At 56.5% G+C, this 27,297-nt stretch overlaps 7 protein-coding genes across 7 annotated transcripts; 3 read left to right on the top strand and 4 right to left on the bottom strand.

Annotated features, from left to right (window-relative positions):
• Window positions 1-127: 127 nt before the first annotated feature.
• On the bottom strand, window positions 128-2,616 carry BCV69DRAFT_310143 (DUF1680-domain-containing protein). The gene is made up of 3 exons (XM_025494769.1): window positions 2,430-2,616; window positions 2,190-2,351; window positions 128-2,096 (listed from the first exon to the last, which is right to left on the bottom strand). Exons 1-3 carry the CDS (start codon window positions 2,495-2,497, stop codon window positions 290-292), a joined length of 2,037 nt encoding a protein of 678 aa, XP_025349779.1. The 5' UTR covers window positions 2,498-2,616; the 3' UTR covers window positions 128-289.
• Window positions 2,617-3,094: 478 nt separating this feature from the next.
• On the top strand, window positions 3,095-5,009 carry BCV69DRAFT_296601 (general substrate transporter; the record flags this gene model as incomplete). The annotated part of the gene is made up of 5 exons (XM_025494021.1): window positions 3,095-3,444; window positions 3,524-3,639; window positions 3,718-4,255; window positions 4,342-4,693; window positions 4,773-5,009. The coding sequence occupies 5 exons, from the start codon at window positions 3,095-3,097 to the stop codon at window positions 5,007-5,009; spliced, it is 1,593 nt and encodes a 530-aa protein (XP_025349778.1).
• A 5,852-nt stretch (window positions 5,010-10,861) lies between these two features.
• Window positions 10,862-11,696, bottom strand: BCV69DRAFT_92365 (hypothetical protein). Its single transcript, XM_025495638.1, has 2 exons — window positions 11,006-11,696; window positions 10,862-10,921 (listed from the first exon to the last, which is right to left on the bottom strand). Exon 1 carries the CDS (start codon window positions 11,592-11,594, stop codon window positions 11,151-11,153), a length of 444 nt encoding a protein of 147 aa, XP_025349777.1. The 5' UTR covers window positions 11,595-11,696; the 3' UTR covers window positions 10,862-10,921; window positions 11,006-11,150.
• A 561-nt stretch (window positions 11,697-12,257) lies between these two features.
• On the top strand, window positions 12,258-15,169 carry BCV69DRAFT_245078 (hypothetical protein; the record flags this gene model as incomplete). Its single annotated transcript, XM_025490137.1, has 4 exons — window positions 12,258-12,831; window positions 12,921-13,390; window positions 13,460-14,791; window positions 14,966-15,169. 4 exons carry the CDS (start codon window positions 12,258-12,260, stop codon window positions 15,167-15,169), a joined length of 2,580 nt encoding a protein of 859 aa, XP_025349776.1.
• A 136-nt stretch (window positions 15,170-15,305) lies between these two features.
• Window positions 15,306-19,342, top strand: BCV69DRAFT_92343 (kinesin-domain-containing protein). Its single transcript, XM_025495637.1, has 2 exons — window positions 15,306-19,115; window positions 19,211-19,342. Exons 1-2 carry the CDS (start codon window positions 15,442-15,444, stop codon window positions 19,269-19,271), a joined length of 3,735 nt encoding a protein of 1,244 aa, XP_025349775.1. The 5' UTR covers window positions 15,306-15,441; the 3' UTR covers window positions 19,272-19,342.
• A 932-nt stretch (window positions 19,343-20,274) lies between these two features.
• On the bottom strand, window positions 20,275-21,662 carry BCV69DRAFT_92273 (Med5-domain-containing protein). Its single transcript, XM_025495636.1, has one exon. The coding sequence runs from the start codon at window positions 21,536-21,538 to the stop codon at window positions 20,594-20,596; it is 945 nt and encodes a 314-aa protein (XP_025349774.1). The 5' UTR covers window positions 21,539-21,662; the 3' UTR covers window positions 20,275-20,593.
• Window positions 21,663-24,132: 2,470 nt separating this feature from the next.
• On the bottom strand, window positions 24,133-26,078 carry BCV69DRAFT_92153 (glycosyl transferase). The gene is made up of 4 exons (XM_025495634.1): window positions 25,344-26,078; window positions 25,123-25,268; window positions 24,773-25,039; window positions 24,133-24,689 (listed from the first exon to the last, which is right to left on the bottom strand). Exons 1-4 carry the CDS (start codon window positions 25,713-25,715, stop codon window positions 24,329-24,331), a joined length of 1,146 nt encoding a protein of 381 aa, XP_025349773.1. The 5' UTR covers window positions 25,716-26,078; the 3' UTR covers window positions 24,133-24,328.
• Window positions 26,079-27,297: the final 1,219 nt, after the last annotated feature.

The raw sequence follows: 27,297 nt of genomic DNA, 5'->3' as shown, positions 1-27,297 counted from the left end.
ACCTTGCACGCCCCTTCCCGCTTCCGTTCCGAGATCGGGGCTGCATTGATTTTAGAACGCTTCGACGACGACGGACCGAGGAAGATAAGACTCTGCGCGCAGCGGGATGCATACTCTCACTCCACACCTGCCTGCACAAGGAACACACTCGCAGACAACGGCGATAGAACGGAGCCGGAGCAGCATGACATTCACATTCAACCACGTCAGACGTAACTCGCTGACGTACGAAACACACAGACTACAGTGCCTGCCTTCCACAGGACTCTGGCTCGTTCGTCCCATCGCTTCATACCTTCCTTCTGAGCGACGTGCGCATCTGCACACCTTCTTTCCTCCTGTTGGCTCGGTAGTAGTATGGGACGAAGATCAAATCCTTACCCTGACCTTCCAGCTCCTCGTAACTCCTCTTTGACGCCACGTCATTCATGCCCAACGACACTACTGATCCCTGTGCAGACTTTGCATGGCCATTGCTGCCCTGGGATGGGGGAGCGGCAGTCACCACTTGGAGCTGCTGAAGGTGATAGCCCGCCGTTGGTGCGTGGATGAAGGTCACGCCTTCCTTATCGCGATGCTCCATCTTCAGCGAGGAGAGATCCAGGTCAGCCGATAGACACAAATCCTTGAAGTGGTTGCTTTCCCAAGCATTGTCCACGTCTTCCAGGCAGTAGACCAGCGGTCCGTACAGGAGGGTTAGAGTGTCCTGACCAGTGTAAGGATGTGAAGCAACCAGACGCGGCTCGAGGGGGAGCGACAAGGTAGTGGACCCCTGGCTCAGCGCGATGTAGCCGTCAGCGAGCTTCGTGGCTGGCTGTGGGGAAACCGTGTACTTCTCACTTGCCCAACCAGGAATGCGGACGTGAACTGTCTTGCTACCCGTAACGTCGATGACAACTTTGCCGTTCCACGGATATTTGGTGGTGATCTTGACCTTGGTGTCTCCATGTTCAATCTCACCATCAAAGTATTGGTGGATAGCGATGTCTCCAGATTGGCCAACCGGTGACCACAAGAATCCTCCAATGATACCCAAGGACCTCAATACATTGGGTGGGCAGCATGCGCATTGGAACCAGGAGTGACGCTCGCAGAAGTCGGCCTGGCTACTGGCGAGCTGGTTGACATATGTAAAGCTGTGACCGTCTGCTGACATGCCGGCAGTGACACTGGCATTGTACAGGGCCCGCTCCGCTACATCTGCCACTGTTCCGTCGAGCTTCAGAGCGAGCATGCGCTCAGCAACCATGAAGACAGAAATAGCACTGCAGGTCTCGGCGTAACAGCCGCCTTCGTCAGTGGCCTGCGGGAGGAAGTAGCCAATGTCGCTGAAGCCTTCCCATTGCTTGATGGATCCGGTCCCGCCGGTGATGTACATCTTCTCGGTGACCATGTTGTTCCATAAGCGATACAGAGCTACGAGGAGGTCCTGGGTCTCCTCGCCGCCTTTGCCCTTCTGCTGCATCTCTACCAAGTCTGCTACAGCGGTAAGCAGATAGCCCGCCCTGACGGAGTGTCCCTCGATGGTCTTTTGGTCCTTGATGAGAGCGTGTGCCTGCATGTACCAGTAGGAGCCCTTCTTTGGCATCATGGCCGGTGCCAACTGTGGATGCTCACCTCGGGCCGCTTGCTCATCGACGTAGTACTTGCCACCGTCACTTCCACGCTCGTTGATGAAGAATCGAGCTAGGTCATACGAGGTCTGGTCCCCTGTGCGGTCGTATAGGCGTAGGAGGGCCAGCTCAATCTCAGGGTGTCCAGGATATCCCGGCTTCTTTCCTTGTTCCGCGGGCCCGAAGACACTAGCGCAGTAGTGGACAAAGCGCAGCATGACATTGAGGAATTGCTCTGAGCCCGTCAGCTGGTGATGTGCGAGAGCTGCCTCGATGAGGTGTCCGCCATTGTAGAGCTCGTGTAGGTCTCGCAGGTTAGACCAGCGCTTGTCGGGCTCGTTCACAACGAAGTGAATGTTGAGGTAGCCGTCCTTTTGCTGCGCTGCTTCGATGAGGTCGACGAGGTAGTCTACGTGGCCTCTAAGCTCTTTGTTGGGGTGAGTATGGAGGAAGTAGCATGTGCCTTCTACCCACTTTGCAACACTGTGAACAGGCCAGAGCCAGCCAGAGGGTAAAGTTCAGCTCTCACGTAGCATATACGGCATACACAGTACGCTTCTTCACCGGTGCACTCACTCTGATTCCCAGAAAAGCCAATCGGGCACAGGCCACACGGTGTATGGCGTCTTGTAGTAGTCAATGGGCTTGAGATTGAAGGCATCGTAGCGGCCGGTGTCCCGCAGCATCTTCAGCTGCACCGGCAGCGTCACCTCTCGAGCAACAGTGCGCCATCGACCCCTATGTATGAGGTGAAGATTGGAGGTCAGTCAGCACAATGCTTCCTTTGTGAAGCTGCATCTGTGGCGCTGTACACACCAGAAGGAGTCATCCGAGACCTGCGTGTTGCGGAAACGATCATGTGGGTAGCGAGCGGCGGTGGACATGCTGGGCCAAATGAAATGTGTTATTGCGGGCTATGGTAGGAGAGAGAGGAACAATGTCCCCCGGCAATGAAGAAGGAATCATAATCCGTCAAGAATGTCGCGTGCCGTCAGAATTCGGGTAAGAGGCGTCTTTGGGGCAAATGGTGCATGGAGCCCCGCTCGGGATTCTCGTGCGGTCGGCAATCTCCAGCCGCGCTCCGCGCGTCACAGGGTAAAGTTGCCGAGAATCCCGCCAGCGATGTCCGCCGCGATGAGGCAGGAGCCGGTGGAGCCCCACCGGGGAAGCAGAATAACCTCGGTTGGAAATCTCCATGAAGATGCCGTCGAGTGGCGAAGTGGCGAAGTGCACAACTGCACCAGACCGGAGCTATGCGTCGGCCGGCAAGCCTATTGCCTGTATCGCTTCGGCTGTACCATGAGGAGGCTGGCCGTGCCGTCCTGCTCAGAACCAGAGCCTTGTATCTCAAGGTCCGACCGCGATCATCAGGGTGCTCAAGACCCCGCTTGTCAAGCCCACGGATCTTTCCTTCCTACACTCTTGTCAACACAACTTTCTGTCAACGCCAAAACTCAATCGAGCTCGACACTTCATACAACATGTTACAAACGGGTAAGCGTCTCTCTGGTGACACTTTCGTCATCCTGATTTGCTTTTCCTTGGCGTTGGCCAACTGCTTTTCTGGATATGATACTGCCTCTGCCGCTGCCGTCGTCTCAGACGAGAGATTCGTCAACGAGTGGAACTTCACAACTGCTGAATTGGGAGCCTTCGGTGTGCTCATCAATGTCGGCAATTGTCTTGCATACCTCGGCCCGCTCATCTGGCTCAACAAGCGTTTCGGACGTAAGATCACTATGACTCTGGGCAACTTCACCCTGCTGGTGGGCGTTGCTCTAGTTGCTGGTGCCCAAACTGTTGGCATGCTTCTCTTCGGAAGAATTCTTTGGTAGGTCAAAGTCAGATTTTTGTCTACTAGAAGACCGCGACACTGACGAGTCGTCTGCTCCTCCCTCTCGCGAGAACAGCGGTATGGGCGTCTCCCTTTGCCAAGGATGCTTTGCTGGTTGGGCAGCAGAATTGGCATCACCACGGACGCGAGGTGCAGCTGTCTGCATCGTACAAGTCTCTTACAACTTTGGAGGTGAGTTCAGTCCCCTGTCTCGACTCTGTACATAACACAGTCGGACGTGAATCCTGACTCCGTATATGTGGCGTCCAGTCTTCATTGCCTTCTGGGTATCCCTGGGCACGACCAAGATCCCAGGCACCAATGCCTGGCGCACCGTCATCGCTCTCCAAACCATCTTCGGTGTCGCATTGTTCTTCTCGACCCTTTGGGCGCCTGAATCGCCACGTATGCTGTTTTCACTGGCCAAAGACCCTGCAAACAATGATGATGCTCAAGTCGTCAAGGCTCACAAGAATCTGGCTTACATTCGAAGGCTGGACGAGACCGACCCTGTTCTGATGCAAGAATTCAGCGAGCTGCAAGCTGCTGCCATCCTCTTGAGGAGGGACAAGGCCGAGTACAGCCTCAAGGCCGTCGTCTCTACCAGGAGCTTTTGGCGACGCTGCGCGATTGGCGCAGGGTCATGTGTTTTTGCGCAATTGACTGGTGTTGCTGGTCTGATGCTCTACGGTGTCATCGTCTTCGAATCCCTTGATCTTGGAGGAAGTAGTCTTTCCCTGATCACCAACGGTGTCAGCGGCTCCATTCAACTCGTGGCCTGCTTCTGTGCCATTTTCCTTGTCGACCGGTGAGTCACTAGTGGGGTCCAGCAGAGTCACCGAATGTTGTGGCATTGACTCTGACCAGTTCGCTTCTGTCTTACCTCGATTTCAGTATCGGTCGACGTCGCCTTATGATCGTCGGTCTCTGCGTCGCCTGCGTGGGCTACTTGTTCCTCGGCGCGCTTTTCGAGCGTTGGCCAGATGCCAGCAACAAAGGCGCTGGTGGTTGGCTCGTCGTGTGCATCTTCGCCATCCAATGCTCCTATGCTGGCGCACTTGGCCCTGTCGCGTATCTTTTAGCGACGGAGGTATGGCCTCAGGAGCTGCGAGAGTTCGGCATTTCGATCTCGCTGCTGAGTCTCTTCGTCACTGTGATCGTCATCAACCAGTTGTGGCCAGTCTTGACTGAGGTGATCACCTTCCGTCTCTACTGGATCTTCTTGGCCATCAACGTCATCACCCTGGTGAGTGCATCGACAGAAGCAATCTAGCTGATGGGAATCCGGCATTTGACTGATCAGATATTCCCCTTCATTTGGTCAGGCACTTACGTACCTCTTCTGGCCAGAGACCAAGGGTCGCTCGCTGGACGAAATGGATTCCCTCTTCGGCGAGCTGGACATCGCCCAAAAGGCAAGAGAGGAGGTCGGCGTCAGCGGCCATGTTGGCAGCGGGTCTGATGTTCCCGGTGGCCGTATCGTAGATGCAGAGCCGCTCGTCGCCGATGTTGGGGCGCTCAAGGCGGACGCTGATGTCGAGAAGGCAATCGGCAAAAAGTAGAGGAAAACGGTTTAGTCAGCAGGATCTGATTCATGTTGTGTGCTACTGTACTAGACTTTCGACATCTTTTGCCTTGCAAGAGCAAGCGTGCGTTCTTCACTGCTCGTGTATCACCACATCGTCGATTTCAAGAGCAGTCCCATACGTCTGTGTCGCTGATTCCCTCGAGCAAGACGTGGCAGCAGAATTGGGAAGGCATCCGATGATGGATTGTACAGGTACACAGCAGGCCCCAACTGATTGTGTACCTTGCAAGCTGTGGGCAGTGCAGCGGGAGAGAGCTCGGGCGCAAGATTGCCGACTCGGATATTGACTGGCGTACCGCTATATTGAACACGCCGGCACCTACACGCTGAAACCGGCGAGGCTATTCAATCACGGGGGGGGGGGAGGGAAGGGACTGCCAAAGACAAAGTCAAGGTTCTCATTACAGAAAGGAGGCTTCAAACTGACACCCTCTTGAGACATTGGTCGGACAGATTGAAAGTAACTGCGATGTGAGACGCAGTGACGGAGAAGAGGTCTTGAATCGAGAGCGGGGTGGGGTGAAAGAGGAGGAGCCGTCGGGCGGAAACCGGGAAAGCAGCCTTCAGGGATTCGCCCAGCTGTCGCAAGCTTTTCGGATGGCCTGCGTCCTACGGTCAGTGCTGCTATTGATGACGACCCACGTGGTTGGGGCCTTCAACCCTAGCCAAGGTGAGGACTTTTTCGTCTACGTTCAGGCGCCACAAAAAACGTTGGGCACCGTCGTCCGGCCCTGGAGGCGTGCAGGCAACTCCAAGCTTCTTCATATCCTTGGCGCTTAGGGAGATCCTCTGGCCTCCGACCATAATGTGCCACACCCCGGACAAAGTTCCATCCACCAGCTGCTTGAGTCGCGTGCTTGGGACCGCTGCTGCTTCCTCTCCCAGGTAAGCACAGACAGTGTCGACCAGTTGCTTTGTCACTGGTCCTAAAGGGCTTGGCATCTCGACCCAGTCTGCAGCTGCAGGCGCTGGATCTCGTGACTGATCTTGTGGGCGACTGACGGCGGCTATGCCGTTGCGGGTCACCCTAATCCATACATGGCAACGCTCCCCTGCGAAGGGGAGGAAGCCCAAGCGCAGATTCAACTTTCGCCACTTGCCGACTTTCTGAGGTATCTGAACGTCAATGACGTTGACCGTTTGCATGTTGGTGTCGCCTTTGACGGTTTCCCACACACCGGTATAAGTGTAGCCCCTGGCATAGAAGCGCCCATCTGCGAGGGCTTGCAGCGTTCGAGCACGGTCCAACACCTTTGATGGGGCCCAACCGGACAGGTCAATGTCGTTCCCTTGCATCAGGGCGGGCTTCTTGAAGGTTTCCTTCGTAGCCGCGCCGACTTTACACAAGGCATCCATCGCCTCGCAGTACAAGTACTGGAGGGAAGGCGTCGGCTTAGACCTTCGAAGAGGCTGCCAGTCGGACAGCGCCTTGTCGCCTCGCCAGACCTTGAAGGAGATCTTGGTTCCTCGAAGCTCGGCGGCTTCTTCTAGGGTCAACCTGTCTATCGCTTGAAACCCAGGCTCGTATTCGATCTTGAATTGTACGCCGGTCTCCCCGTCCTTCGCTGTCTTGATGCCGCATCTTTCCACGTCCTCTCGCTCGAGTACGACGGGAGATCTCATGCCCGGTAGGTACCATGACCAGGCAAGACCGACCTTTCTGATCGGGCATCGAGGCAGGCCTCCAGCAACGCCAGTTACTTCATTGAGAAGATGGCTGCGGAGTACGTCCACTGCCGGACGGTATCCACGTCTACCGAAGAGTCCTCGAACGCGATTCACCGAATTCTCGGTGCCGGATGTTCCGTTCAAGCCGAATCCGGAAGGGTTGCCGAATACTTCATTTGCCTCAGCATCGTAATCCTCGTGCAGTCTGAAGCTCCTGCGGAGGGCAATGAATGACGCCTCAATCAGGCAGGTAAAGGTTGCCCTGACATCTTTTGCGTCCGGCTCCACAGACATTTTCGCGGCCGCCTTCGGGCACAGGTACCTCCACAGTCGGAGGAAACAGTCCGGATCATTGCTCGGAAGCTTGACCAATAGCAGCTCGTAGTATGGTCGATCTTTGAATGCTCGAATGGCGCGATACAGAGTGCTCTTCCTCTTTTTGGCCGATGATCTGTGGCAGTTTATTCGTTTGGACATGTTTGTATCCGTTTTACCGATGTAGGTGCCTTTTCTCAGATCATCGAAGCTTTGCGACAACTCGTAGACTCCGGCACCTCGATGCGACTTCGCCGCCTCGACAGCAGCAATACTGCCGTGACCGAGAACGTAAGCAACGCTTGCATCTGACATGCAAGCGACGATCGATGTTGCCATGTCGATCTCGTGGACTTCTCCCCAAAGTGTGCTCGTCAGAGCACACTTTGGGACACAGTCCAGGTCACGGTTAAACTTGATGGCACGCGCCAGGTCCAAAACCATTTGGTCTCGGTTTACGCTGTGCTCAAGGTTCCTCGCAGCTGCGATGAACCAGTCTGCTGCCGAGATCGGATGAAAGATTTTCCCTATGTCGTCAGCTTGCGCCGATAGTGGGTTCAGCCGATGCTGATGATCCTAGAGATACTCACCATCATCTGTTTGCTCCTCCGCATTGGATGGCTCCTCGGCATTCGATGTCTCCTCCTCGTCTTCCTCTTCGTCTGAGGAGAAGCCGGAGATTTGGAGCTCAATCAGGTGATTGCAGTAATGTCTCGGGAGGCGCGGTGCAACCTACCTTCAGTTGCGGAGTCGTCCTCTTCGTCATCACTGACTTCAAAGCCTACTTGGCCATTCTGCGTGTCTTCATCCGAGGTTGCGGAGTTTTCCTCTCTATGAGCATGGCACGAGTAGCACACCACATCAGAAGGTCAGAGTTCTCGTCCACGGTAGACTTGCGCAGAGTCCTTGTCTCAGTGGTCCAGTCGAGCAGTGGGTGGACTGGACTTACCCATCCGAGTCTTGATCCATGTCCTGTGGGATTCGGACAGCCAATGTGAGCAAGCAGAACATGGTGCAAGAGTCGAAAGGGTGGAATGCCCTTCCACTGTCAGACTCACGCTGCCGCCTTCCCATTCCTTATCACTTGCCGAGTGCTCGTTCTATACGATGAACAAGGTCAATGTGAGCAGGGGGCTGGCGTTGTACGAAGCGAGGTACCGTCAGCCCCTCAGCTTTCAGACTCACGCCAGCAGCTCCGCCTTCCTGATCACTTCCATCAGGCTCGAAGTCGGACGGGACTGGGCGCTTGCGAGCATTTCGCCCAGTAGAAGAGCGAGTGTTGTACATTCTGAAAGGGGTGAAGTTGATACAGGGACTGGCTTGAGAGGGTGGGGGTGTCGTTGATTCAAAGGGGCCTAACAAGTAGATCAAACGATTCGATTTGGACGCACGATGCCCTGCTGCGCCTGACGCAGCTCCGCCCGTCCCCCAAAGGGGCATACACTCACATCCAGACCTTCCTTCTCATTGACTTCCTTCGGAAGTGGAGTCGCGTCGTCCGTCTGCCTCATTGGCGGGTTCGGCGGCCTGATGCGTGCATCCCACGGTGTGGCAGCAAACAGCAAAGGGCAAAGCGGGCCGTTACAGGGAGCGCGGCTCCGTAGGTCGGAGCACTTGCTCTTCTACACAGTCATTTCCTCTCTTTTGTCACATCACTGTTCTTGCCCCACGTCATGCCTCCTCCTCCTCCCGATTCTGCTCCCTGACCTCCCTCTTACGTACTGCTTATCGACCATCTCGACCGTCAGACATCCACTCTCGACAGAGGCGAGCAGGCTGTTCTCTAGGCCGTCAGGGCGCAGAAGGGCACACGCCATCCGGCAGCCGAACGATACGGACCCATCCCCTCCCTCGGTGCTGAAAGCTGACGGACTCGACCTTGCTAAGGACCACTGTCATGCACACTGCAGCATCAGACGACAGACAAGCTGCAGGCTCGACCCATCATCATCGATCGCTTGTGTTCTGATCTGCACTTTTGGCTCCCCAAAGGAGACCTGAGCAGGCTTCTTCCTGAGCCTTGTAACCTCTGCCTCTGTGTCTCTACCTTGCAAATTCGTCATTAGCTTAAAAGTGGCCTCCTGCGTTCTTGGCCGCCTCGCTCACTCGCTGGCTTCACTTTGCCGCTCCGATTCTCTATCGCGGCCAATTAAAACTTGCAGCAATTCCGCGACACGAATCTACTTGATGCAACAGCCACGCGGGGCCTACCTGGCATCCTGTTTGTCACACTTGACATCGGCGTCCTTGGGAATATGTCGAGGGTGAGAAGGGTATTGGAACAAGCTGGGAACGAGGACAAGCGCCACGAACGATGGCACTCCTCGTTAGAGACAGATAGGCCGATCCCTGAGCCGGAGCAAGCGATGGAAAGGAAGCCCGGAGTCATCCAAAGATTACATACTGCAGTCGATGTGGTCGTACTCAAACCTGCCCGTGGCAATGACTTGCGAGCTGCAGTGGTCATACACAGAAGATGCACGTTCGGTACTCTCCTGCGTGTGAATCATCTTATTGTGAGTTCATGGCGAGGCATCTTGGGTGCTCTTACGTGGCTCATAGTTCACTGACCATCAACATCAACGATTTCAAGCAGGCGCATTAGCAATTCCGGGGGAAGCAAGAAGGAGCGAGGGGGAAGCAAGGGGCAGGCTCGGTGATCGTACGTTCGATGTATCAATCAATGGCACGGCAATTCGCAGGAGGGAAGACAGGTAAGCAGCTACAAGTGGCGACAAACACAAATGAAAGGGTTCCTTTCTGGAAAGAGACCCTCTCAAGAGACAGTGAGTCAGCTTGCATCGTGTGGACCCTATGAGAGTCTCAGCACTCACCATCATTGTCTTCCTCTGCCTCCCCGAACGCAGTCACAGGGATGTCTTGGGGTGGCTCCTCCTCGTCCAGCACTTGAAAGACGAGGGGTGACGCCTCTCGTCTACCCGCTGTACGCTACTCTTCCGCTGCTCTTTTACTGTAACGCACTTCACCTGCCTCTTCCCTCTTTGTAATCATTTGAGCTTGACACACATACGCTTGAACTCGGACGGATCAAAGGTGACTGATTAATGAATAGCTTGGCATGAACGTACGAATAAGATGGATGTTCACAGCTGACGACGTCTAACGAGGAAAAGAGCTGTAGACGGAGCGCTGTAGAAGCGGGAGTGGTACCTATACCTGCGATGCTCAGTCGGTGTGACAAGCACACTGTTTTCGGCCTCCACACATGTCACTCCGGAGAGCAAGCATCCTGAAACCTCGGGCTAGGTCGTCTGCGCCACTGCTCTTCTTCGTGTCACTACGGGAATGGGCAGGCGGACCATGTGCTCCCGCCCAAGCATCCGGCATACGACAGAAAGGCTTGCCAGTGATCCTTGCGTGTCTTCGACAGCCACTCTGGTCATCTCACAGGCCAAAGAGGCGGCGTCCTCAGTCCTGACTACATGTCTTAGGCCGAACCAGTAGCGTATCACAGCGGGACCGGCTGTATGTGGTTGGACGCGTCGCCCGAGAGGAGGAATGGCACTAGTCCGCATTGCCATGCGTCTGAGCGCTCGGATGGTAAAGAACTGCTTGACTGCCAAAGCAGCACTGCAGATGTAAAAGCCAAAGGTCTGCCGAGGACACGGAAGGTGAGAACCGTATAAGCGAGTCATGCCTGTTGCCTCCTCGCTACCCTGACTCGAGGCCGTATGGTCCTTTCCACTCACTAGATATCCGCTAGCCGAGCTCTGGATCTGAAAGTACCAAGTGGCGAAAACGCCGATGTTGGAGATGGTCTTGTTGACTATTGCAATGTTAGCGCCTGAGAGAAGGATCCGATTACGCCGAGACTCTTCCCATCCTATTCGGCGACCCAAAAGTCCAAGATAGGTGATCTGCTCAACGTTCGCTTGCAAGAGCCTGCGCACGAGGGCGATACTGGAGAACTGTCAGTCACTTCGCTGGCGAGGAGCAGTTTCGTCGTTGCGGGCTGCAACTACCTACCAGAAGCAGGCCAGTGTCTGATATGGAAGACCAAATCCGGTAGTGTCGAGACCTTTGACAGGTAGTTGAGCTTCGGAAGGTAGTACAGAAAGTCGCCTCAGCTACTGTAAATTGTCCAAGGTCTGTACGAAAATTGTTCGTCGTCCTACTCACCAATGATGAGATTGGTGATTAGATGATGCACGATCATTGGCATCCTGATACTCTCATTGAAGAGCATTTCGGCCCAATAGCTGGCAACGATGAAGCGCGTGCTTTGCAGGAGATACCAGTAGCCTTTGTCACTGTGTGGACCTTCTCGAAAGCCTCTCGAAGCAATTGCGGCGCCTAGCTGGAAGGCAGCGGCGAGAGTGATGCTGACAAGGTGAAGGCAGATGAAGCATACCGTTTTCTTAGCCTTGGTAGTCCAAGCATGGGAATCAAGAGTCTTGGGACCCAGCAGCCAGCTCCAATCGGGGAAATGAGTCGCGGCGAGGTGCAGGACCACCATGTAACAGGCGGTAAGTAGGATGTTCTCAAGGGTGAATGCGGCTTGGAAGGACAGGGTGAGCCAGCAAGCGGCAGTAGAGACAACATCAGAGGAAGTCATGATGAGGGATCTGTTGAAGAGTATGGTGCTCAAAAGAAAAAAAGAGTGCGCAGTGTGGTCGTGATGAGAGGCGAAGGACGGATCAGGGGGCACCAAGGATGTAGTAGGGGACCAGGATGACAGCGGCGAGAGATGAGTGGACGGTGGGCTGGGCAAGTCGAGTGATGGTAGGAGGCGATAGGGCTAAGCAAGAAGGAGAATCCGTCAAGAGCAGGGTAAGGGAAGCTGTCTGGATATGCCTCGTCTGTCGGCCTCTACAATTCGAGGTGTTCCAATGCAAGTGGAGTGCAGGGCGGCGAGACGAGTCTTCGATGGGTCAGTGGCCCCACATTCCCGGAAGATCGCCCCCTTGCGGGCGGTCAGCTTGACTCCAGACTGATGCTCGCTCTTGTCTTGCTCGGGCGATGCGAAAGTGCAGACCATGTTGAGATGATCTCTTGCCTTGGACAAGGAGCTCAAGTACAGATAGATGCGGGGAAGAGTAGAGGACCCAGAAATCCCGGCACGGAAAGGGCGGAGTGCGAAGCCTAATCTGGGGAGGATCTGTGCTCAGTCGCGACCTTCTCGGTTCTGCACACCATTCCTCGCCATTGGCCTCTGAGTACTGCCTTGCGATCTCCTTCACCAAGCACTGCTTGTCATTCTGCACCTCGCGTCTCCCGGATGGAGGCAGGCGTCTATGCCGGATCTGCAGATGTCGCTCCAGCTCCTACCACGTTCTCCTCACTTCCGGCAGAGGTAATCTCTCTAATCGTCCGTCTCATCTACCTCGAGTCCATCCCCCGTTCTTACCACCGCAACCTCGACTTGCACGGCCTTCCTTCGACGTACTCCGATGGCCGACGAGTCTCTTCGCCTCATTCGGCCGTACAAGCCACGCTCTGGGCGCTGTGTCTCACCAATCGCACCCTCTTTGCTCATGCGCGGCCACTGCTCTACAGGCGCATCAATGTGACTTTGCCATACTCCTTTATCCTTCTGATCAGGACACTGGGTGCTGCCGCTCTGGCCAAAGCATACGAGCAATTCCAGCTGACTGGAAAGCTCAACCAGGACCCCGATGACCCGCACAGCTTCACCAGCATAGTCGCAGCAGCTGGCTTTGCTCGAGTCCTAGGCACCAGCCTCAAGATTACTCGGGGGCCGAATCAGGAACGACAAGATGTCAGGCGCGTCGGCCTTCCCGGGCATAGTGATGGAGCCGAGGAAGACGAGCTCAATCTTGTTTGGAAACCAGGTGAGTACTGCAAGGAACGTATGGAGTCATGGACCGTGGGTTGAACTTCTTCCCTCCTTCCGATCCTCAATGGCTCTCTCGCCTACAAGGTCCTGTCGGCGACGGAGACGCTCCTACTACCCAATGGACGGTGTCTTTGCATCCTCTGGGAGCAGATGCTGACTCCCTGCAAAAGTGTCTGCGGGTGGTAGACTTCTCCTACTTCCGAGCGCACGGCCTCAGGCGGACAGTAGGCGAAAATCTGGATCACCGATTCGTCACCTCCTCACGCCTCTTAGCGCTCCTCACTGCCGCTCCCGACCTTGCATCCTTCGGTGCCTCTCACACCATGGACTCTGCGCTGAGCGTCGAAGTGCTCGAAGCTCTCCTCTTCCGTGGCGGCAAGACACGCAGACCTGCCAGACTCAGGGGCGTATCGTTGGAAAAGCGCAAGTCTGGTGAACAGTTGGCCCTCTCTGCCATCGATTTCACCGATTGCGTTTCACCAGTCTTCAAAGAAGCTGCGCAGGAGTTCGTTGTCCGCCATCTCAATGGGTTCGGTGCTGGTAGGCGGACCGGGGTTGTACACGAAGAAGAGGAAGGGGCTGGGTCATCCTCGGCCACTGAGAGGACTACCGAGGAGAGTGAGACGGACGAATTCTCTTCCGAGGCAGGTGGTGAAGGCACCGATGAAGAGGACCTGCGGGGTAGAAGAGGTCGCGGACTGGGTCCAGCTCTCTCCATAACCACGGGAAGTAGTTCTGGCAGCCGAAGTGCGACCCGGAGCATCTCCCGGCATCAGGTCCCGCGCGTGGCCCAGGCAACGAGGTTTCCTTCCATCCAGAGATTGAGCTTGTCTGGGATCAGCTGGCCGCTCAGTCTACTTGCTCCCCTCGTGGAGTCGTTCCCGAACTTGACTCACCTCGATCTCAGTCGCACCAAAGTGGACGCCAATCTTCTGGACTGTCTAGCTGCCTCGCCTACGATACAGCTTCAGAGTCTCGCTCTGGCGGGCTGCCGTCAGCTCACCTCGACTGCGATCACTGATCTCCTGGTCGATAGCTCAGCAACGACCCATCTCGTTGAGCTGTCTCTGGAAGGCTCACTACTGGCTCCAACCCCTCTGACTGCAAGTGATTTGCAAATTATCATCACCTCTGCTCCTGCCTTTGCGTCAGGTTGCTTGCGCTACTTGGACATTGGAGGATGTGGCATGGATGACGAGCTGTTGAAACAGATGCCTCCTCAACCTTGCCTCCTCGATCTTGGGCTCGGAGCAAGCAGTGGACTGACGCTGTCCGGTGTTGCCCAATTCCTCATCGAGAAGGCTCCGAATGTCCAGGTCATGGAGCTGACGGACAGCTGTTACTGGCCCATTCGAGGCGAAGCTGGCGTTAGCGCTCTAGATCTCTCGACACACTTGATTACTCCATGCTGTACCACGCCGCCTCTTCCCCTAAGCATGCAATTAGAAGCGATGGGCTTCAGATCGCCCGGCTCGGCTTCCACTGGTCCACCACCTGTCATCGCTTCTAGGGAGCCGACGAATTTGCGCGTGATCGGACTCAACGGTCCATCACTCCGCTCGATCAGGGATGGCATTGGTAGCTGGAAAGTCATCTGGGGGGCGGGTAAGAGGGGCTGGGTCGTTGATACCTCGGCAGGGCCTGACCCGGAGGCCAAGGATGAATCGATTGGAGAGCCGGGTGAAGAGCAAGCTTCCTCGCATCTGCTCCAGGTCGCTGACAGTCGAGGAGGGGGTAGGAGCCTCTCATCACAACGAAAGGGGAGCTCTTCGAGAAGCAGATCACGGCATCGTAGACTCGGCTACGAGCCAGAAACGCCTCCGACGCTGAGTAGGTCTGGTAGCTATGGCCCACGCAAGAGCTTGGTGGGCAGCCCCGCAGGTAGCGGGCCCAGCAGTCGCTCGCCTTCCCATGGAAGATATGATGCGAGCAGCATATCTGCTGGCAGTGCATCTGTCGGCACGCCGTCTTTGCTACAGAGGACACTCTCACGATCGAGAAGTCGCACAAGACCCCGCGGGCATGGAGACTTGAACCCACTCTCTCCCAGCGCTTCTACTATCATCTCCCCACCGTCGCCGCCTCTGTCCTTCTCAGAGCCACCCGCCGCCCCTGTGCCTCCTCCAAAGCTGGAACCTCGGTCAGAGGTCGTGCGCCATCTTCCCGAAACTCATCCACGGAGCGTGGCTCTGCAGGCCCTTTCGCAGAAGCAGGGCCAGGTGCCCAGCGAGGTGGGCTGGCACAGTAGGAAGATGGAAGTGCTGCTAGGATTCGGGCTCATGGGGCGAGAAAGAGGGGTGTACGCTTGGAGGGGATATTGTGCCAGAGACTGAGACCATACGAAGATGACGATTGTCACGAGAAGAATAGCTATGTATGAGCCAGGTAGTCTACCCTGCCATTGTCGTTTCCGAGGGATTGGCGCCCAAGCGCGTCAGGGCGGAGATTGAAAGCGGCGGTGTTGATCTCGCGAGTTGGTTGGAGCTTCGTGCGTCGCTTGGTTGCTGCCTTTGACTTCTTTGTATCTCCTCACCATCTGCGTCACCATCAACTTGTCAAGAACAGACGAATCAGCCTGCGACTCACTCGCTGACGCTTGAGCAGTATGGCGCCCTCCTCTTCCTCTGCTGCTTCCTCATCCTCCTCTGGCCGCTCCACCCCGGTCCGGGCAACGCGTTCAGCAGCAACCGGCCCCGCTTCACTTCGCGGCTCATCCCGGCTGTCTACCTCTACAACGACCTCGAGCAGCAGCGCAGGAGCAACGACGGCTGCCTCTACCTCGTCGCGACTCACTGCACCCACCTTTGCGAGCCAGGCAAGGAGCGTCAGTCCAAAGAAGCCCACGGCTGCAAGCGCTGGAGTGCTGGCTTCGGCCAGTCGCCTCAACCTTGCTACTCCCGCTCGCCTGGCGGGTCTGAAGCATTCAGCCTCTACGCACAGAATTGGCAATGCTGCTGCGGACAGAGGTGGTAGCGCTTCTCGTATGGCGGAAAACCTTTCTGTTGTGCCAAACACTACGCCCATCGACTTGAGCTCGCACGAAAGCAACAATGGAGAGGCCATCCAAGCTTTCTTGAGGATTCGACCAGGCAACGTGTCCGATGAAGATGCACAGACAGAGCCATACATCCAGGTAGTCAGCGACAAGGAAGTTCTTATGGTTCCTCCGAGCGATACTGGTCTGCCTCGCTCACGAGCCCATTCCAAGCAGCCTTCCACGCGCTATACCTTTGCCAAGGTCTTCCCTCCTGCTCCTTCTTCTACCTCTTCATCGGCCCAGTCTGCCTTCTTTCGCGAAACGACGCTGCCCATGGTCTACTCTCTGCTACAAGGAGAATGCGGACTGGTATTCGCGTATGGTGTGACTAACAGCGGAAAGAGCTACACGGTCGTGGGAGGAAAGGAGAGTGAAGAAGCAGGCTTAATCCCAAGGGCGATGGACGTCGTCTTCAACAGCATCGACGGCCTACAGAGTGAAAGCGATATCTCACCTGTTGGTCTCTATGGCGTGGAGCGAGCTAGTCGTCCTTCGCTTGGTCCCGCTGCTATTCCCGCTCTGAACAGGAAGCTAAGCGCAGATACGCCCCGACAATCACTTTCTCCTCTTAGCTTCTCTCGCGACAGCACTAAGCTCAAGGTGGACCGGAATTACCGATACAGCGTGTGGGTGAGCTACGTCGAGGTCTACAATGAGAAGCTCTTCGATCTTCTGGACACTGGCAGCAGTGCCTCTGCCGCCGCTGCGCCCTCTTCGCCAGGAGGTCAAGGCCTGGGCTCCGGCATGACGCGTTCAGATAGTGTCAGAGGCTCGAATTGGAATCTAGCTTCCATGGCTAGTTCATCGGAACTCTCGTCCTTGACAAACGTCAATCGCCGACCACTCACGCTCAAAGCTGATCCCGAGGGCAATGGCAAGTACGTTGCAGGCCTGCAGGAGATTAGGGTCAAGAGTGTCATCGAGGCACGTGAGCTGCTAAAGAAAGGTCAAGACAATCGAGTCATTTTCAGCACGCTGGCAAATCGAACCTCGTCTCGCTCCCATGGCGTCTTCACGATCAAGGTTGTCCGCGAGCATGGAGCGGGTCAAGCTGATCCCGACGAGAGCCTGAACTGTACGGTCAGCAGGCTGAGCATCGTCGATCTGGCCGGCAGCGAGCGGATCAGCAACACAGACACGACCGGAGAGAGGCGCAAGGAGGCGGGCAACATCAATAAGAGTCTGATGTGTCTTGGTCAGTGTCTTGAGACGCTGAGAAAGAATCAAGCTAGAGCTGCTGCAAGTATCCCGGCTGCTCACGCTCTTTCCAGCACAAACACTGGCAACGACATGAGCGGCAGGTCGTCTCTGATCCCTCAGCCCACTTCTATGAGCAGCAAGTTCAAACGGCGGCCTTCGGTTGTTCCTTTCCGGCACTCCAAGTTGACTGAGCTGTTCCAGCCATTCTTTACCGGCGAAGGCAGGACGGTCATGATCGTCAATGCCAACCCGTACGATACCGGCTTCGACGAGAACAATCATGTGATGCGCTTCTCTGCTGTCGCCAAGGAAGTACAGATCGTCAGGGAGTCAGACAGTGCGGGTGGCAATAGCTCCGCAACCTCGACGATTCACAGGCGATTGCCTGCCGCTAAGCCAGTCGCCAATAGCGTCGCATTCCCTGCCGTTGGCACCGACAGCGATGTGGCTACTCCCCCAGGTACGCCCGGTCGCAGGCCAAACGGTGCTCTGGCGGCAGCCAAGAGTCGCTTGGGCGCTGCTGCAGGCGTGTCTGGTATCCCTTCCTCGCCTCGCGGCAACAGAATGGCGCCTCCTACTCCCTTTAATGCACGATCGGGCAGTACTGCTCCGCCAGAGATCAGCATCATCGAAGAAGCCTCGTCCTTTGCGACTGCTGCAGATGGTTCTGATGTAGAAGACGAAGACGGCTCTGATGATGACGATGCAGACTCTACGGATCCATTTGTCGATCTACTCATTGCTCGTCACGAAGAGCTGAGGATCAAGTTGTTCGAGGCGGAGAAGAGAGCGAGGGAGATTGAAGCCGAAGTCAGAGAGGAGATGGCTAATCAGATGGCGGAGAGGCTTGCGGAGATGGAGCGCAGGTATACGGAGAGGTTGTTGAGCGATGCGGAGTCCAACGAGGATTTCTTCAACGCCAAGATCGACCTGTTGATCCGAGCCAACAGCTCTGAAGCCCAACGTCTGCGCTCCAGACTGGACGCCGCTCTTCTGGCTACTCCCCGTCCTGGTGCTGGCACCAGCGGCCCTTCTCCCCGGAAGCAAGCACCCCCTTCTCCCTTGTCGACCAGGGGCGAGATCTTCAAGACGCCCCTTACAGGTCCGGCAGCGATGTTCAAGACCCCTCGACTTGTTCTTCCAAGTGGTCCAGAAGGAGTAGGTGAGGACGAGGAGGTCGAAGTCGAGTCGGAGCTGGCTACACTCGCTGATGATTCTACGGGCGTGACGCTAGCTGATGGCTCGAACATTCAAGATGAGGAATCGATGAGTCGCTCCGTCTACCTACAGCCTGGTCCTCTTCGCAAGGGGCCACAAGGGCAGGCGTCGCTGCTGATGGATACATCGGAGGACGAGCTGATCACCTCCCCCGTCAGGCCAGACAAGCGGACTGCTCAGCAGGAGCGCGGGCGGCAATCCATTTCCATCGATGAAGACGAAGATGAAGAGGAGGAACAGGGGGAAGATGAAGATGAGGAAGAGACGGACAGCGATCCCGATGACACGCACGAGGAAGACTCGAAGCGCAAGGTCACAAAAGAGGACTTGAGCTTCGTGGCCGATTCGGAGGAGGATGCTTCCATGTCTACCTCGGGGTCCGCTTCTTCACAGGAAGACGAGAATGATGACGAATCGCAGTCAATCGAGGTGGTCAAGCGCAACACAAAGAAAGGTGGAGCAGCAGCAGCGGGAGGAAAGAAAGGTGCTGCTCCCGCAGCCAAGTCCAAGCCCACGCCTCGACCCTCTAAAGCTTCAACTGCTTCAGCCAAGAAGCCTGTAGCTCGAGCATTCAAGGTCACCTCTGCTGCCGCGCCTGCTGCTTCTGCACCACGCAAATCAATGCCCCTCCGACCGTCGCGGGCTTCCAAGGGCAACGCCTCTGTGGATGCCTCGTCCTCATCCCCTGTCAAGAGAGCCCGGACTACTGGTGGGAGCACAAAAGGCAGGACCAACGGCAAGGGTAAGGTAGAGGAGCGGGAAGACGAGGACGACGAAGATGAGGAGATGGTCGTGCTCAAGGATTCGCCTAGCAAGAGGAAGAGGTGAGCATTGCGTGGCGAGGAGGTCGGCCAGGCGGAACGACGAGAGCGAGAGGCTGATCTTTTCTTCGTCTTCGTCGCTTTGACCCTATCCGCAGGCTGCTCCACGCGAAGAAATCCGTAAACGAAGAGGAGATGGAAGTTCTAGCTGGCGCATGATGAGGTTTCCATTTCCCCCCTACCCTCCCCGGGCCGCTTGTCCCTCTTCATTTTACAAGTAGCCGTGCTGAACCTTCCTCTTCATACCCGACGAGTCACTCCTGATCAATACACAGAAAATTCTAATTGGTCCTTTCGCGCCTCAAGGTACAATGATGACCTCCCAAATCGTCTGCACCACATCCTGCACGATCCTCCCCGCTCTGCCTCGCGCCCCCTCACGAGGAGAGTGGGAGGGGTCAGAGCTCGACCTTTTGCCCAGTGTCTCTCCTGCAGCAGGTCCGCTTCCAGTGCCCTTACCAGTATCGCTGCTCTCGGTGTTTGCACCATCGAGGAGTGCGCTGGGCAGTAGCTGCAGCACGCTCCGAATGGACCAGACTGCCGCGCGCTGATTCTTCTCGATGGCGCCTGCTCCATGCCGGCCTTGTCTGCCCTCGCTACCTGTCTTGCTATGATTGGAGCCGGGGAGAATGGCAAGGACGGCTGGTACTCCGGCGTTTGTACTGGCGGGGTCGAGGCTGATGGCGCGCAGCAGGGCGAGGGCGCACAGCCTGGCTATGGTGGCGAAACGGGACGATGAGGCATCGTCCATCGGACCAGCACCGGCAGCAGCAGCAGCAGTTTCTGGACTGCCGTCCTTGACCTTTTCCTTCTCCTTGTCCTCATCGCCGAAAAGATCCTCATCTACAGCACTACCTCCATCGCCATCTCCAGCTCCATCTCCTTGCTGCAAGCGTCTCTTCTTGCTCGCACTCTCAGCCTGACTGTCACTTGCACGAAAGCCTAAGAGCATGCCGGGCGCGTGGGCGAGCAGTCGTAGCACATGCGCAAGCACTAGCGCCCGTGGCTGAACCCAGCTCGGGCTTCTTCCTGCAGGAGAGAGGACGAGGAGATCGAGAGCGAGAAGAACACCGCTGAGGGCTTGCCCATCTGTTCCCTCTGCGTTCTCTTCCTCTGCTCGAGAGAAGTGGGGAGAGCACGAGTGCGAGAGGAAGTGCGCTACTAACAGTGCGGCGGCAGTGCTCGCTAGGTAGGACGTGCCCTCCGTTCCTTTGGGAGTGACGATTGTGCTTTGTGATAGACGTTGGCAAATTTTGGCTAGAACAGGCTGAAGACCAGCACGGAGGGCACTGCTGCTTTGAGGGAATTCGACCTCAAGAGATTCTAGCTCGCGATCGAATGCAGGAGCAAGAGAAGGAACTTCTTCGGGTGTTGCCAAGTTGAGGGCAGTCAGCGCGGGAACACCTGATCGGGAAGAAACAGCAGAGTTCAGCTTCTGCTCTTGACCCTCGCCAGACTGGCGCGATCTCGTCTGGCTTGGGTTACTCACGAAGTCCCTTCGTCTCCTCCCGCTCAAATCTCGATCGCAGCGCCTCTAACGTCGAAGTGTCCATCAGAGCCTGTCCAGATCCTTCGTAGCTTTGCAATCTCTCAAAATGTGGTCTCACCAGCTCCAGCACCACTGGCGGGCAGCCTTCATCTAGGAGGAACATGCTCAGCAGTGTCACCAGGAGACTTGAGCGACTGGGTGTCCCTGTTCCCAAGGCAGTGCCCTGCGCTCCCCTCCTGCTTTGATGGACACCTCCAATCCTCTCCAGGTCGCGCATCAGCCAGACCAGCCCACTGGGGAGAGTATAGCTCAGCAGGTCCTGCAAGAAGAAGCTACAGCCCCCCTTGAGCATCTCGACATCAATGACGCCTTGCTCTGCTGCGAGGATCGACTGGTGGAGGAGAGTGGGTGCAAGCTTGATCAGGATGCGCGGGGGAGAGTCCCGGATGATCTCGTCACCGATTCCGTCCGAGTCGAACAGCTCGGAGATCCAGCGGGAGACAAGGGGGGATTCATCCTCGGTGAGATCTCGCAGCGCATAGGCACGAGAGGCGGAGGGGGAGACGGAGGAATTGAACTCCTTGCTGTCTGAATCGAGGCCATGGCCCTGCTCTTCGCTCTGAAAAGAGAGCTGGGCCAGCCACTGGATGAACAAGACCACCCTGCTCAGCATGCCTGACTCGTCATCACCCCCGACTCCAGGGCCGCACAGATTGTCGATCACCTCTTCGTCGGTAAGGACGCATCTGAGGGGAGCTCCAAGTTCATTCGCGCTCGTGAAGAGGAGGATTATATGCAGTGCCGCTGGCTGTTCGAGCAGGGCCAATACGACGAGGGAGAGTGCGTCGAGGGAGGCGGTCGCGACGGTCGTGGATGTCTTGAAGCACTCGATCAAAGCGGCTCCAGCATCCTTAGCACAGGTGGACTCTTCGATCATTCGGCGAAAGAAGTCGGAGGCGGTACCCGCATCAGAGAAGTAGTCGCCTGCAATGAGGGTCTATTGGGCAGCGAAAGCGTAGATTGGAGAACGGTCAGCAAAGCTCTCGACTGCTTGACCCCCACATCGCGCCAAATACCTACAGGAACCTCAACGCCCCTGCCCTCGCTCTGCTCATGAAGCTGCAACATCAATCGCTCACCGTCTGCACTGTTCAGACTTGGAACGAGCGCACTAGCCTGAGAATTATCAATAAGCTGTAGATCCTGAAAAGCACACACCAGGTCCGCCTTGAGGGCTTCTTGCGCTTCCGTTGTCGGAATGGCTGCCTCTGCTGTTGTTGCAGGCGATGTCGAGGCGAAGGCGGCTGTCAGGACGTCTGTGAGGGCAGAGCCCCGAACCTCGGCAGGGATGTGTGCATCGAGCGTGTATGAGATGAGGAGAGGGATCTAAGAGCCCATGGTCAAAGACACGTCAGCGCTCGCTCCCGTCCCGCCTGAGCAACTGAGCAGCTTTCTCTACTCACCTCAGCCAGAAGAACGCTCCTCCTTATCTGCTTTTCAGCTCCAGTAGAGGTCGAGAAAGTCTTGCTTGCAGCGACGAGTAGGTCTGTGCAGAAGCAGCTGTACAATTCGCTCTTGCTTTCGCTCTGGCCCGTAATTGCTGCATCGGCAAGATACGCGGCGAGAAAGAGGGTGAAGAGCTCTTCTTTCTGATCCCAGGCGAGAGAAGTCGAGCTCTGCGACGGATGAGGACGTAAGACCAGAATGGCCGGACTTTATGAGCGTGAGTAATCGGTACAGATTTTGTCCACCAATGTCAGCGCTGATGTACTCACCAAAGCATGCAGCAGTACATTCCTCTCTGCCTCTCTCTGCCTCCCTAGCCTTGAAGGCCTCGCCCCAGTCCCAGCAGCCTGCCCAAGCAGAAGAGGATGCACCACGTTCCTGTGAACGCCCTTCACCTCCATCCCACCACCAGCCCCATCGACACCGCTCCCAGCCTTGTGCATCGTATCCTCACCCACACTTCGGACTGCCTGTTGCAAGTGTCTTAGAACAAGTGCACTCTCGCCTCCGACATTCTGCCAGTCCTCACACAAGGCGAGGAGTGTTTCCTGAAGAGATGAGTATCCTCCTGCTGCTGCGTTCGACTTCGGCTGCTCTGTAGAGCCAGAACAGACAGCAAAGAGATTTTCCCATGTCGTCCGCTCTGACTGCTTGGTGTTCCAGATTTGTAGAGCTGAGCGACTCTGCCCCAGGTGAGGCTTGAGTACGCTCAGAAGATCCTTGACAGCCGCGGCCGTCTCTACTTCTGCTCCTGAGGGATATAGCGGGGAGACCCTCTGCTCCTTGCGTCTTTGGTGTGAAACAGCGAGAGCGACGAGCAGATGAGTGCTGCTTGTTCCCCTCCTTCCACTTTGCGCCCTTGTTGATGATGCCAGGTCCGCGGCGTCGCTGCTGCTGCTCTCTATTAGATCCGCGAGCGTATTAAGCGCAAGAGCAGCCAGATCAGGCTGTGTCGGAGGGAAGACGGCGCTGACAAGACAGTCCACGAGCACGAGTCGTATCAGGTCCTCTCGCGCCTGAGTATCAAGGTCACTACTGCTGCTACTACCACCTCTGCCACTGCTGCTGCCGCCGCTGGTACTCTCCTCCATCCGCTCCTCCACCCAGCTCTCCATCCCCTCCACGCTCAAAGCTGGTCGCTTCTCCTCTTCTATTCCATCCTCCGACTTGACATCGCCATCTTCATCATCCTTGTCAGACGGTGAAGCAGCAGCGCTCCACACAAAATTCAGCGCAAGAGGTGTTACTCGTGTGCGAAGAGAGAGGAGGGCTTGTGCCTGCCGAGCTCCAGAATCCGAGGTAGGGGAGGGGCGAGGGGATCGTGAAAGGCCTGCCTCTGCTCGGGCACTGCTATCCATCTCATCGCCGTTGTCCGAGCGGGACATGAGAGCGTGAGAGACGTCGAGAGACAGTGTAGAGGAAAGAGGGAGAGATGATGAGAGGGAGATGATGTCAAAGGAGGCAAGACAAGAAGGAAGAAAGGAAGGACTGCAATCCGCCTCCCGCGCACGCGAGCCTGAGCCTGATCAGTGCACTCGGCGGAAGCAGGGATCATCGCCTCGGGGTGCATGGGCACCCGATCTTCCCTCCCTGCCCATCGGGCACGCCTCTGGCAGCAGGGACATGGCAAGCGCACACTCTGTGTAAGCTTTGACTTGCACGATCATGGCAACTCCGGATATTGCAATGCTCTCTCAGCGCTTCCAAGAGCGAGCCAGTCCGCTAGCGAGGCCCACCGATGGATTCGGACTCAATGTGACAGCATGGTTTCAGGCGCCCCGAGAGCCTATCACAATCGTCGAGAGACCGGGTCAGGACCGGGTCTCTGAGCCTTGTCGAGCACTGCGCGGTCTGCAAAGGTACAGGCTATAGTCCCCCGCCGTTCCCTTAGACTGTCATGGCAGTTTGATTCCTTCCACAGCCTCAGCCGCGTGCTGCTCTGTCTCTGCGTCCATCTCCCAGCCACCTGAGCTCCCATTGTCTGCGCGTAGCTACAGCAGTATCACAGCTTCTTGTACGAGGGCCTGCATTTGCTCCACAACCATGCAACCTCTTGGAGAGGTGCCTCCTGATACGAGTCGCAGATTTGCCTTTATAGAACGGAGCCACAGATCCTGCTTTGAAAAGCTCGTTCGCGCTCTGTGAGATACGCAGCTTCGGACAGCGGTCCTGCCAGCTGTTTTGTCCGTTTGCCTACGGGCGCGCCCCAGTTGGAGTACCTTCAGGTTGATGACCAGTCATGGTCCAGTGGCTTGCCCTTTCGACGAGGCTTCCCTGAGGCCTGCTGTGCTCTGAGGCATCCTCCTGGCAGCAAGAAGGCAAATCGCTCGTGCTGCTCTATAACGGCTGCTGGCAGATGAGCCGCTGAGGACGACTTTGTCGCACCTTTCCATAAGCGGATGAGCTCGTTCCAGGTGTAGGCCTCTGGGAGCATGTCGAAGATGTCTTGGCCGCTGCAAATCTTGTTCTGAATACGGGAAGCCGACAGCATGGCCTGCCAATCGGCGCGGTCGTACAGACGGTTGGCATGAGAAGCTCCTCGCATCTTGATGACGAATTCTTCCAGGGTGCGAAAGCAGAAGCTGTGGGCATCAAGAGCAAGCGACTGAGTGGACTGTCAACGGACCCTCGCTTCGTATCACACCCGGCGAATACTACTACGCACCTGCAATGCCAGCCAGCGTCGGCAATAGCAACCTCAGATGCTTTGCCATGGATGTACGAAAAGTCCTCTCCATAGAGGTGGACTTGAGCTCGCCAGGACCGTGCATCTGTGACCCATTCGAAGCTGTATATGTAATTTTGCATCTGTAAATGAATGGGCAGAGGCGCTGTACACGCTTTGAGCAGCTTCATAGTCGCTCGAGAGGGGATCTCATCAACATCGGCCATCAAGATTAGAGAACCTTCTGGAGGTTGCACTTCGTCTCGACTAGTCCGCGCAAGAAGGGCAGTGGAGCCACGAACATCAGCAACATGACTCTCGCTCGACGTCGTAGCCTCGTGTCGGCTCACAGGAAAGCAGTCACACCTCCACGTAATTCGTTGACTAGCCTGAAAAACCCATCACTTTCTGTCCTCTCGCGACCTTGATGGAGGTGATACCGAAGTCGCGACTCCCATTGGCTGAAGGCACCCCGTCGGTTTGCGAAGGTGAGGTTCTGCGAGCATTCTCGGTGAGGCTGCTCCGTCAGCTACAGCCGTGTCGACCTTCTGGCGTTGGTTGCTCTACTCACTCGTTCTCGCCCCATCAGATCATGCGTACTCTCTACCACCACGAAAATATCGACGACGTCGCTCAGCTCTCGCAAACGGATTTCGAACAGCTCCACCTCTGTGCTGAACAGCACCACATCGACGAGCAAGGGTTTTGTAGGCCGCAATGTCCAGCCATGCCGCTGGCAAGCCTCTGCAGAGTCGGGAGCCAGACTCTCCTCATGCAATCGAGGTATTATGTCTGTTGGGCCATCCGCGCGATCCCACAAAGGCCGTGTCGAGTAGCTCAGAGTGTCTTTGACCTCTTGCCAGTGGTGTCGCGCCTCGAGACCGATCAAGAAAAGGCAGAGGAGAACAAGTAGGAGCAGACTCTTTCGACGCCCGCGCAACATTGTTCGACAAGGGAACGGGAGAGAAGCATTGATTGGAAGGGGAGCATTGCTTGGGAGAGGAGCACTGATGGCGAGAGCAGCACTGAGTGGCAGCCTTCCGCCGGCAGGGCAGGACGGGCATGTCAGAGTCTGTGCTGCCCATGCGGCATTCCCACAACGTGCGTCGCGGAGCTCCGTCGCCACATTTCCCCGCTCTTGCCAAGCCTATCCCCACCTTGCCAAGACCCAAGGTGCGGAAAGAAGCGCATTCGCGATCCTGTCAGATTGCGCGCAATCGGCAATCGCACAGATCAGTCTCGCTTTGATTCAGTATACTCTACACGTCGCCCTCCTCACAGCACCTACTCGGCGGGAGCCGCCCCGAGCTGTAGCTCTTTGCTGTGCCCCCTGTTTGCCTCTGTCAGTGGTTGGAGCGATGTAATGTGTAAGACTGTCGGTATCCAATGGTGTCAGAGCAAAGGCGCTGAGCGCGAGCGCGACGAAAAGTACAAGGGAGCGAGGAGCGATCTCGAAACGGAGCGAACACAAGCGGGGTCTAGGGTCGAGGAAGAGATGGGAGGGCAAGAAATGGCCTGTGTCTCCTCTCCTCTTGTGAGAGGGCCAGGAACGGCTTGTGTGTGCTGAGCGCTCGGATCCGACTCCGCCTCAGCCTCTGGGCCTTGTCATCGCCGCCTGTATCTAGTCACTCCTTCTTCTCTCTCCAGAAGCTCACTACTACGCTCAGTCTATGGTGCACCGAGAAGGTCCTTCCCATACTGCATTGATCCCCGCGGTAGTCAGGTCCGCGAAGGAAGTCTTCACCCTCGCATGCCCGCCGAGTACAACCCTCTTCCTCCTGATCGTCGCGCCCAACGCCCCGCCCTTCCCCGAGTCTTCGACCCAGACGGTATCATTCGATCGAGCAATGAACGCCGCCGCCCGTCAGCGGGCCGCCGAGGAGGGGGGAACGCACTCATTCCCAACGTTCGCTGAGGATAGACAACCTCAAACTCCACCCAGGGATGCTTCGGCCAACGCCAACACGGCCTTGATGACGGATCTTCTCCGGGCCATGGAGAAGCAGCAGCGCAATATCGCCGCCCTGACCGAGGTCCTCAGCCTGCGCACCATTCACTTCGAATAAGCTCCCCGTCTGTCCCCATCCGCGACCTCACTGCTCTTCGGACCAATGGCATCCGACGCTGGGTAGCTTCCAATGGCGGTCTCAGCTACCAGGACGCCTTCGCGGCCGAGGAGATGACCGAAGCAGAGGCGCCCTGCGCTCACTCCGACCACACGATCTCCAGTTGCCTCCTCCCCCATCTTCTGGCTGGTCACCCCTCGCCCGAAGGCTCTGCCACGGCCGTCGACGCTAACATGACATACGTCCCGGAGGGATCCGACTACATCACGCCCGACGGCAACCACGCAACGAATGTTCACAAAGTTCACCGCCACGATGCCTTCATTCCTCGAAACGGCGGGAGCCGAGCCTACAGGTATCGCGATGCCTGTTTCAGTTTTGTTTGGCGAGGGGCAGGGAAGGGTCTGTGTCTCTCCTCTCTGCCTGTTTCAGTTTTGTTTGGCGAGGGGCAGGGAAGGG

The sequence above is a fragment of the Pseudomicrostroma glucosiphilum genome, assembly GCF_003144135.1.
Source record: "Pseudomicrostroma glucosiphilum strain MCA 4718 unplaced genomic scaffold BCV69scaffold_2, whole genome shotgun sequence".
Taxonomy (NCBI): domain Eukaryota; kingdom Fungi; phylum Basidiomycota; class Exobasidiomycetes; order Microstromatales; family Microstromataceae; genus Microstroma; species Microstroma glucosiphilum.
The sequence above is the reverse complement of the archived record's forward strand: the minus strand, read 5'-3'. Positions and strand labels throughout refer to the sequence as shown.